Below are 11,008 nucleotides of genomic sequence, written 5' to 3' on the forward strand. Positions count from 1 at the left end.
TTGAAGTCGCAGTTGAGCAGCGTGATGGGCCGGTAGGACGCCAGCTCGGCGCGGTCCAGGCTTTTGCCCTTGTAGATGAGCGTAATGATGCCCTCCCGCCAGGAGGCGGGCAGCGCCGCCGCCATTTCACCGCCATCGTGGGCGTCTGCAGCGGCAGCAAAGGCAGCGGCAGCAGCAGCACACAAGCGCGGGCCCAGCAGTGCCCAGAAGACCTTGTACACCTCGTACGGGACCCCGTCCGACCCAGGTGCTTTACCATTGGCGGAGCCAGCCAGCGCTGCCATCAGCTCGGCATCACTGAGGGCGCCGTCACCGGACCCCTCTGCGGCGGCGTGCAGATCCGCCGGAACCTTGCGGTCAATGGCCGCCAGAAGCTGTTGCTGCGACGCCGTACAGACCGGCTGCACGCGGAACAGGCCGGTGGGGCTGGTGCTGCTGTACATGGCTGCGGCGGCTGCGGAGACAGTGTTGCGCGTGCCCGGCCCCGTGAGCGCCACAGGCGCCGGTTGCCCCGGCACCTTCAAGTGCGTGATGGGCTCCATTTTTTTTTCCTGCGCGCCGGCTGCTGGCTCGTCAGCCTGCCGATGGAACCAGCGAGTGCCCCGCTCCCCATGCTCCTCCATCAGTGCAGCGCGGGCATTGTGGCTGGCCGCTGCGGCAGCTGCCCGCTCCTCCCGCACTGCCAAGTTGGCCATGGCCGCAGCCTGACGCTGCGCGGCGCTGGCACCCGGCCGGTCGGCCAGGGCAGCGGCCGCGTCTGCGGCCAGCACCACGCCATGCAGCCCATCCCGGGTCTGGCGTGCATGCCGACGGTGGATGCTGGTGGCGGCCTCCCGCAAGAAGAACTTGTCCGCCTCCCATTGCGTGCAAGCGCCGTCACCTGTACTGGCCACGGGATTTGCGGCAACGTGCGCCTCCAAGCGCTGCTCGAGCTCCAGACGCAGTGAGGGGTGAAACAGCAGGTATGTGGGGAAGCGCCACTGCTCCCGGTGCGCATGTGGCAGGTCGGGCAAGGACAGGGTGAGCAGCACACCGTTGTGGTCCCCAGGCGCCCCATACGTGCGAGCGACATCCACCACCCACGGCGCCGCGGTGGCACTGACATACCACCGATCCAGGCGTGCAGGATTGGCCGGCTTGGGCGTGGCCGGATGCGTGTAGCCCTTGGCGCCGCCACGCTTGCTCGCCCAAGGGTCGACCAGACTGAACTGGGCGAGGACGCTGGCAAGTTGCGGGGCACCTGCAGCACGTGACGGGCTAGGGGCCGCCTCCTGACTGGCATCGGTGACACAGTTCCAGTCCCCACCGACAACAAGCACCCTGTCCGTGGCCAGGTGGGGATGCAGCCCGGCAAAGAAAGCAGGCTTGTCCGCCACGGCCGTGGGCGCATACACACACACGAAGCGCAGGCGCAAGTGACCCACGTCCCAATCCCAACATACCACACGGCCCGCCGCATCCGTTGACGGCGGCTGCAGTACGCAGCCTGGAAGGGACAGCCGACTCCGCGCCAGGATAGCCGCCCCACAGGAGTGGGGCGACGCTGCCGGGCTGGCAGCGAGGCAGTGGCGCCACGGAAGGCACGCCCCCTGCGCGGCACGAAGGCAAGACTCCAGCGCGGTCGTGTCAGTAGCGTGGGTCTCCTGCACCATCACCACATCCGCCCCAACTTGCTGCAGGTGCGAGACCAGCGCCCGCGCCTTCAACGGCGAGCCCAGGCCGTTGACATTCACTGTCAGCAGCCGAAGGTTCGCCGCGCCCACTGGTGGCCGCATTATGAGCCCCCGCCGGCCACGGCAGCGCCGTGGCGGTTGCGGTTGCTGTTGCTGATGTGGCGTTTGCCGCGGCGGCCGCCACCCTGGCTGGGGGGCGCGCCGCCGCTGCTGTTGCTCATGCTAGCGGCGCCTGAGCTGGCGCCGCCGGGGCGCAATGGAGCGCTGCCCAGGCTCATGAGGCTGGAGGTACTGCGGCTGCAGATGGCAACAAAGTGCTCCAGCTTAGCCGCCTTGAGCGGTGTTGTTGGGGGCGTTGTTGGGGGTGTTGTTGCGGCTTCTGGGCAGCCTAGGGCTGCTTTTTTTGTGGTTAGGTGTTTCGGTTTCATAGGTGGTGAGCAGGTGGTCTTCTCTTCTCTTTCTTCTCTTGCCCTGTCGGGGTTCTGGTCTGTGGGACCAGGCTGTCTTTGGGTCTCTGTGCCAAGCAGTAGGGGGGGAGCGTGTCTGCCCCTGGTCAATTCTGTAAGTATGAAGCCTCAAAGAAAGGACCACTAAGGGGGCCATGCCCCACCCCACCTAAACCCCCGAACACCTCACACCACCACAACAGCTCCTACAGGAACACCACCTGACTGGCACACAGCCTGCTATGTTCGTGTGGAACCCATCAGGTTTCAGTACATGAGTACAATGGTTGTCCCCTCGCATCCAAAACATTCACACTCTCATTTATTAGGTACTCAGCAATCTCTAGCACCAAGGGCACATACCTAATTGAAGCAACCTCTTCAACTGAATCCAACTGAGTACCACGATACAGGGGCATGGACAGGTGAGTTGACCCATGTATAGGTTCATATCCACGCCGACGACACTCCTATAATGTACGCCCAGGCGCTGCATGGCATGGACACTTCCCAAACAATCAGAGTACTGCTGTACCCCATGCCCCCACGTCATGCCCCCCTGATGCTGAGCAGCGCGCTGGGCTGCACTCACTCCGCCGCTGCTGCCGCCTTCCGCCGCTTTGCCCCCTTCGCTGCTTTACCTCCTCTTGCCCCGCCCATCTCCTTGCGTTTCTCAGCCTGGCCCTCCTCCCGATAGCGTTTCTTGCGTTCCTCCTTGTTGAATCTGCAGGAAAACGAAGAATGCATGGCGAATGGGCCAACTGAGTGACTGTTTGCGAGATTGATGATGCAATACCGTCCACGACCTTGCCAGTACTTCCAGGCCGTCGTGTATGATCAAGGTGCAGGTGCTGCAGTTTCATACGGTACCACAACGGCTGCTTTGGGTGGCTGCAACCACTTACTTGGCGCGCCACTCTTCCTGCGCGGCCTGCTTCTTCTCATACTGCCCATGACGGCGGTCACTCTGCTCACGGCGCTTGCGCGCCTTCTCGTTGCGGATGGCATTGAGCTGCTGCAGCAGCGTGTAGGCTTTCTTCTCGTCTGCGAGTCCATTCAAGAAGAGAGAAGCAATATATCACATATGAGCCAGGTCCGCCCACACCGGCAGCATGCATGGAAAGGGAAACCAGTATCATGCTGAAGTCTCCCTTTACCCCAACACGGTTCCCCGGACGGGGCCAAACGTACCCTTGTCCATGACCACGGCGCGCTTCTGCTCCAGCGTCTTCCGCTTGCGTGAGGGCTCCAGCTTGGGCTTGGATTTAAAGGGCAGCGCCGCCTGCAGCGCCTTGGGCACCTTGAGAGGGTTGAACTTCCGGGGCGCGCGCTCAATGTCTCGGTACAGGCTGTCACTGGCACGAGGCGCGCCCGTGCCGAGTGCACGGCGCAGGTCCGCCACCGTGCGCAGACCCACCCAACCCTGTGAATCGGGTGCGCCGCCTGCAGCCGCGCCATCTGCTGGAGGGATGGATCCACTTGCCAGGGCGGCCGCTTTAGCTGCGGCACTGGCAGCATGGGCGGCGGCTGCTGTGGCTGCTGCCACCGTCGGCCCCTCGTCCTTGTAGTAGCCCTGCCCCTGCGGGCCCAGCTTGAATGCCATGCCCGGGCGCGGCCCAGTGAACGTAGAGGATGCCTGGAACTCACGCTTGCCCGGAGCGGCGGCCGCCGCGGTTGCGTCCGCAGCAGCAGCTGTGCCGGCATTCACCACCATGCCAGCTGCCACATCTGTGGGTGCTTGCTCCGGCTCGGCGCCGCCGCGGACACGCTTGCTGTTCTTGGGGGGTCGGTTGACGTCAGTCGGCGCCGCCGCCAGCAGGTTGGTGACGGGGTTGTAGAAGCGCGGCAGGTCCAGCGCAATCCAGGCGCGCAGGAACACGATGTCCGACAGCAGCGGCTTGTCCTCAAAGGTGGCGCGGTATGCGCCGTCCTTGGCACCGTGCACACCTGGTGGCAGGCAGGTAGGCAGGCAGGTAGAGTTGTTGGGCACGGCCCACGTACAGATCTTCTTGGTGGGGATGACATTCATGATTATTTGCGAAGTGGGGACTGGGGTGGGGCGTGGCCGCACGGTCGGCCGCAGGGCCGCACCAGGCCTTCACTACTTGATCGGTGTGCTGTCGCGTGCCCGTAACAAGGACGCCCCTGACACATGACAGCTTGTAGCAGGCTGTTCCCATTTCCGCCGCACCTGGCCGCAGCGCCTTCTTAATGGTACCGCGGATGCCGCTGACGGTGCGGATGGACGCCCCCTCGAACCGCGCCACTTCCAGAGCGCTGTTAAACATGCCGCCGACGAACGCCGTGTGACGGGCGATTTTGAACGGCGTACCCACCTGCACAGGTAGTGGGTGCAATCGAAGCAGGGGCACGTTGCACATTGTCAAGCAGGTACGGTACTCCCACCTGAACATCGTGCAGCTAGGTTACCCAACCAGCCATTCCAGCATGGATGTATGGTACACTCCGAGAAGACCCACCAGCTTGAGCTTCTTGACAACACGCACGTCCGCATCCAGCTCGGTCACGACACCAGTGGCAGCGATACGCCAGCCCTGCGCCAAAGTGAATTGTAGTGATGTGCGTGCAAAAAAGTAGCCCGCAAATATTTATCCGAGGGACTCGAATCAAAACCTTCGTTAGCCCCACCGAGCTGTGGCCGGGTAAGAATCTGCTCAGGTGGCCGCCATTCAACGCACCCACGAGGTCAACTCACCGCCACTTGTCCATCCAGCCTCTGCACAGCCGCCACGCCGCTGTTTGGCGGCGCCAGTGGGCCGTACACAGTGGCTATGCAGTGCATGTGCTCGGGGGTGTACTTGAGCATGCGCAGCCGCCGGTTGTGGTCCTCGACTGATGGGACGTCGCAGGTATGGGAAGGCGTCAGGTGCGGGGAGATTGTCGAAAGCTGATGGAAACGGCGTATGGGTCAACAACTGCACGTTGCGCTAAACATACAAACATGTTTAATGTGCATCGCCTACAGTACGCTTACATACCTGCGTATACCGGCATGGATTGGAACCGCCGCCAGCCGACACTGAAGATGAGGGGGTCGCGGCATTTGAGCAGCTTGGGGAACCAGCGGTGGCGCTTGAAGCGCAGCCGCATCATGCCCAGCTTTTCCTCGCCTTGGCCCAGCCCACCGATTAACAGCGGCCGCCGCGGGTCGTGATGAGTCACAAGCTCACAGGGGACACCTGCGGCACATTGAAACCGCAGCGAAGTTGGCGCCGCCATGTTTGCCTAGGTAAATTTTGCAGCCTGAGGCTGTACCCAATTTACCTCAGTGTTACCATTATAACCACCAGCAGCCAGGGGCTTACCGCTGAAGCGCAGTCGCACGTAGGTGCCGGGGCGCAGTCCCTCCATGGCCTGGCGGGTGGCTGGGTCCAGGCTGTCCAAAAGGCTGCGGGTGGCGGCTGCGCGCGCCGCCAGCTCCTTCTTCACCGAGTCGTAGTATGTCTCCTCATCACCAGGCCGGCCTGCAGGAGGAAGGGAGTGCAAGGCTAGCAGGTTACCGTAAAGACCGAGGCACCGTCCCACTGGGCGGCCATCCCACAACCCTCATGGCCCACAGTACGCATCACGACGCCCGTGTTCAAGCCCCAGTACCTGGTTTGCCGGCCTTGCCCTTCTTGCCGCCCTCGCCCTCGTCGCCACTGCCACCGCCACCACCCTCGCCACCGGTGCCGCCGTCCTCCGCGTCACTGTCGCCGTCCTTGGCGCCCTTGGTGTCATATGCGGAGTCAAATGCTGCCTTCTTTGCTGCCTTCATGGCCTTGAGCCGCTCCGCCTCCTTGCGCGCGTCGTCAATGGCCTTCTGCGCCGCCACCGACACCGCGTCGCCGCCGCCGCTGGGCCCCGCCAGCCGCTCACCCGCCTCCATGTCCTCAAAGTCGCCAAACACCTGCAAGGGTCAGTTCAGGGCAATGTCTTTGTTGAGCGCAGGCTTGCAGGACGCGGCGAGCGACATGACTGCGGCAATACGCTAAATCACGTGGCTGCCACCACTTGGTCAGGGCCGCAACACAGGCTCCAATCCTTGACCCACCTCGTCATCATCCTGGTCGCTACCACCTTCCTCCTCGTCGCTGCCGGCGCCACCCGGCCGCGCCTCCGCCCGTCGCTGCCCCTCCGCCCAGTCGCCCGTCACGAAGCGGTTACGCAGCGCGGACATCAGCTCCGCCCCGCTGTCACCCGCCCAGGCCGCCAGCGCTTCTGGGCCCAGCAGCACGCGGCTTGTGTCCAGAGCTGCATAGGGCAAAGCACACAGCAGGAGGACAGCGACATTTGCGTCAACGAAGTTTGAGCAAGCACGTGCAGCTCAGACGCCAGACCTTCGTCCTGCCCCTCCACTGCCCATTCCATCACCCAAGGAACTCACCATCAACGGCCTCCAGATTGCCTGTCTTGGCTCGCTCCGCGCCCGGCCCATCAGCGCCTCCCGCTTTCTTCAGTGTAAAGAAGTCATCGTCGCTGTCCTCGCTGCCGTCCTCGCCGCCGCCGCCGCCGCCCACCTCGCCAAGACCCCGCCCCTCGCCGTCCTCGCTGCCGCCGTCGGCGTTGTCGCCGGCGCCCGCCACCGCGCGCTTGCCGTAAACGAAGGCCGCCAGATCGGAGGAGCGTGTGCTGAAGAAAGAGCTGGCGCGCGCCGCCATGCCCGACTTCCACTTGGCGGCGCCACCCATGCCCTCCGAGTCATCCTCACTGTCCCCACCCTCCTCAGCCTCATCCTCCACCCCAGCTGCACCACTCTCCAGCCGGCGCCGCTTCCGTGCCTGCTGCTGCCCGGCGTCGTCCATGTCGTTCTCATCCGCGTCTGCGTCCACGTCCTCCCCCGCGTCCTCGTCCTCTGAGTCCGACTCGCCATCGCCGCGACCTTGCAGAGCCACGGAGCCCCCGCCAAATACCGCCGCACGCCGCATGCGCCCGTCCGCTCCCGTGACGGGCGCGCCGCCTCGTGGCATGCCGCGCCTCAGCGCCTTGGCCCGCGGGTCTGCAAAGGCAGGGCGGGGCCTAACGCTTCAGGCGTGAACGCCGCTTTAACAAGGACAAGGCAGAACTCCAGAGCTGCAAACTGCTTGCCCGGTTCCAATTCGTCCCTCTTACCAGAATCGTCATCATCTTCCTCCTCGTCCTCACTGTCATCCGCCCCGTCTTCCTCATCACTGATGCCTGCCAGCTCATCCCCGCTCCCGCTCTCCTCCTCGTCCTCGTCCACCTCATCGTCGTCGTAGCCGTCATCCTCCTCACCACTGCTGGCGTCTTCGCCCCCAATGGCGCGGCCACCGCCGAAGATGCGGATCTTTCCGCGCCGCAGCGCCTCATCCACCGGCTCCTGAGTCGCCTGCAGCGCACAGCACGTGAAAGACCATATGGACACCGTGCAGGTATATACGGCGATTGAGCAGCCCAGACGAACGGGGTGTTCCGTATAAGCAAGCAATGTACACAAGACCTTGGTATCTACTTCTAGCAACTTACGCGCACCAAACGCAGCACCACCCGATACCGTAACCAACCACAAGATCAGCAAACACAACTGCGCCCCTTACCTGCAGCTGCCGCACCATGGCCTCGCCCTCGTCCGCAGGCTGGCCGCCAGAGCCCGTGTATTGGACCTGTGCACGGCCAATCCAGGCAAACACGAGGTGTTCCTGAGTGAAGTCGCTAACGGCACGGCGGCCCCACATTGACGCCCGCCTTCAACACCATGCCCCCAAGCGGCCGCTATTGCCAGACCCGCACAAGCCTCATAAACCGCACAAGCCAGCCGTTTCCTGCTGCGTCTTGCGCATCTCAAGCTTTTTTACTGGCGTTGTTTAAACCATCGGCTACCTCCGCCCCCCCCCGCCGCACCTTCCAGTCGGGGATGTCGATGTACACAGCGTCCTTGTCATACAGCAGGCCGCCCACGTCCGCCATGGGCGCGTACAGCAGCCGCTCCTTGTCGTTCAGCCCGCGCCGCTTCACAGTCTCCGGCAGCGGGCAGGGGTCAGGCAGCGGGTCCAGCTCCTGCAAAGCGTGGGTTGAAGAGCACCAGAGAAGGAATTACAACGTGCGCGTTGTAACAGGTTCAGGTACCAGTGGTGAGGTGTGTGAGCACGTTATCACAAGCAGGACACGCGGGCTGCGCGGGGCACCGCACCAAAGCAACTGCACTGAATGGTGCCGCTGGTGTGGTACACGTACCTGAATGGTGAAGTCGCCCACACCCGCGATGTGCACCCGCTGGTCGGGTTTGATGTTGGTGCCGCGCAGGTAGCCGTACAGGATCACGTCGCGGTCCACCTGCAGGGCATTTGGGCGTGCTGTTTACCAGCGAGCCCCGGCACTGCGACTCCCAAATACAAGCGCCCAGTTGCCATACACGCCCCCCAGCTTCGCCTGGCGGTCGCCACGGCCACCGTTGACCCTCTTAACCACCATAGCACCCCCTAAAGCTTACAGCCTGCCGACTAGCCCAGTCCGTTAAAGGCGCGAAGTCACGCGTAGTCACCAATACAACCCGCCACAACGCGGCTGTCCACATTGCGAACTCGGACCCCCATACCCGCCGCACACCTTGGGGTTGGCCCGCACCAGCTCCCGCGGCGTCACGTCCTCGAAGCGGTCCACCAGCGTGTACGGGTGCGCCAGGCGCCACGTCAAAGGGCGGTGCTTCATGACGCTGATGAAGCGGGCCAAGTTCAGCACCTCGCGCTTCAGGTACTTGCCTGCGCAAGGGGCAGGGTTGCAGGGATAGCAGGCTGAGGGTGAAAGTGCTGGAGGTGAAACAGAGGCCGCCCTGACACTGGCTTTCCACATGGGACTGCCTAACCCTCACCAAACCCTCGCGCAGTACCACACCCAGTCACTCACCGTGCTGGATGCCGGACAGGTAGAACAGCTTGGCGCCGTCATAAATCTCGGTCCAGAAGCGCTGCTTGAGCTTCTTCTTGGTCTTCTTGAGCTGAGAGGCCTCACGAAAACCGTCCAGGTGTGTCAACACGCCCATCACCTTGGGGAAGCCGTGCACCTGCAGCGCAACACCGCACTTGACCGTGAGCACGACTCCAATGGCGACAGGGAATACGAACGCACATACCGCCGTCCCCGGACATTCGCCCCCATAACGCTGACATACCTGCAGAAGGTTAAGGAACTCGAACGTCTCCATCTCGAAGCCGAATGAGCCGTCGATCAGCAGGAGTACCAGGTCCGCGTACTTCGCCGCGTCCTAGGAGGGACACACAGGCAGACAGGAGGGGCGTTCAATGCAGCATACACATCCGGTGAATAGCTAGGCCCGGAACAGGACGCGTTCTGCACGTGCTTGCTTATTCGCACTCAGCGCTCAACGCCTGCCCTAGCTTGCCCATACGTGAAGTGCCGCCAGCACCAAATCCCGTCAGCGCGACAGCCAGCCGCGCTAGCTCTCACCATCATGCCACACAGATCTGAGGGGCACTCCACCAGCGTGATGCGCCGCTTCTTTCCAGCCACGCAGGTGATGGGCCCGCGCACGTCCGCCAGGTTCTGCCGCGTGTAGTGCTTCACCAGCCCACGGATGAGCGTGGACTTGCCCACCTGAGTAGCGGGCGTGTGCATGACAGTGTTACTGGGACTGGCTGGCACAAGACGAGCCCGACCGGCATAATCCATCCAGGACAGAAACGTACACATCTCACCAGGCACCGATTGCCTGCACCGCCAACATGCCTTACCCCGGGTGGGCCCTGGACCAGGACCACGAACGGTGGTGGCTCCTCACCCAGCTTGTCCAGCATGGGTGCTGGTGGAGTGCAGGCATAAGGGTATATAGGCGTTGAAGCACAAGAGTACAGCTTGAATGGTATTAGAGTGCGTAAACGGCACGAGAGACAGCGTTCCAGCCCGTCTTAAGGACCTGGTATTGATGACTGCGTTAGTTGGTTTTCCGCTCTGGTGCCCACAACTGGCACTCTCCCACCCATAGACCCTGCCGGCAGGGCTGGCTTTTGCGCCCCGTAATGCTCAGCAGTCGAGCCGTATGCCATCGTGGGGTTGAGTGGTGGAACACCTTCTGGCCTCCTCGCCGGCCGCGAAACCACCCCACGGCCTCGTCGAAACCCTGGCCCTCTCACCGTGAAGCCGCCGCTGCTCCCGCTCCGCGGTGCGTGCTTGCTGCGCCTTCGCCTTGCCAGCAGACTGGAAGGCGAAAGCCTTCGGGTTCTGCTTCTTTTCATTGCTGATTCCTCGCTTCTTCTTGTCGGCCGCCTTCTTTTTGTCGGCCTTGCGACCGACCTTGCTCACACGATGTGACTTGCCCTCCATCTTCGTTTTGTACCCATAGCAAATCTACTAGGAAGCAATTTAGAACGTCAGCAATTCAGCCTTCTGGGGGCAATGGGCCCCGTTTCGATTGCTCCCATTCCAGCCTAGAAGCTTGGAATAGCCGTCGCCCAATGATTATGTTTCAGTTCTCTTATATGACGTCCACTCGCTGTATTAATATGAGCGCGCGCATAGAAACTCACAACCTGTTAATGATGTGAAGCCTCTCGCTTCTTGCCAGCTTATGATGAAAGCGCCCGTGTGCCGTCATGTATTGGTTTGGTTGCTGTGGCATGGAAGCGACATGAACAGCGACATGAACAGCTATGGCCATACGGGCCAGCCATCGTGCCCCCGCCAAGCCCGCATAAACGTTGAGGCGGCTGATGTGGCGCTTTGGGCAGCCAATTTGCAATATGGGCATGGATTCTGGTACATGCGACCTGAGTTGGCGTCGAAAGTTGGGCAGCAGTCATGCCGTGGACCTGGAGGCCCCGCGGGCTGGACCCTGCCCAGCTAGCTATTCCTGAAGTCCTTGCAACCCGGGGTTTTTCAACCCCCTCACAACTGTCAGATTGGTGACTCGCGGAT

General features: G+C 62.6%; 1 protein-coding gene across 1 annotated transcript; it reads right to left on the reverse strand.

Moving 5' to 3' along the window:
* Nucleotides 1-2,125: 2,125 nt before the first annotated feature.
* On the reverse strand, nucleotides 2,126-10,841 carry CHLRE_10g445600v5 (uncharacterized protein). Its single transcript, XM_043066879.1, has 21 exons — nucleotides 10,228-10,841; nucleotides 9,829-9,896; nucleotides 9,545-9,691; nucleotides 9,249-9,341; nucleotides 8,984-9,140; nucleotides 8,687-8,838; nucleotides 8,315-8,413; nucleotides 7,982-8,137; nucleotides 7,678-7,743; nucleotides 7,232-7,469; nucleotides 6,507-7,118; nucleotides 6,174-6,373; nucleotides 5,735-6,029; nucleotides 5,446-5,604; nucleotides 5,119-5,319; nucleotides 4,836-4,972; nucleotides 4,600-4,674; nucleotides 4,311-4,455; nucleotides 3,311-4,066; nucleotides 3,025-3,163; nucleotides 2,126-2,843 (listed from the first exon to the last, which is right to left on the reverse strand). Exons 1-21 carry the CDS (start codon nucleotides 10,415-10,417, stop codon nucleotides 2,708-2,710), a joined length of 4,221 nt encoding a protein of 1,406 aa, XP_042920276.1. The 5' UTR covers nucleotides 10,418-10,841; the 3' UTR covers nucleotides 2,126-2,707.
* Between the last annotated feature and the right edge of the window lie 167 nt (nucleotides 10,842-11,008).

Source organism: Chlamydomonas reinhardtii, chromosome 10 (assembly GCF_000002595.2).
Source record: "Chlamydomonas reinhardtii strain CC-503 cw92 mt+ chromosome 10, whole genome shotgun sequence".
Classification (NCBI taxonomy): domain Eukaryota; kingdom Viridiplantae; phylum Chlorophyta; class Chlorophyceae; order Chlamydomonadales; family Chlamydomonadaceae; genus Chlamydomonas; species Chlamydomonas reinhardtii.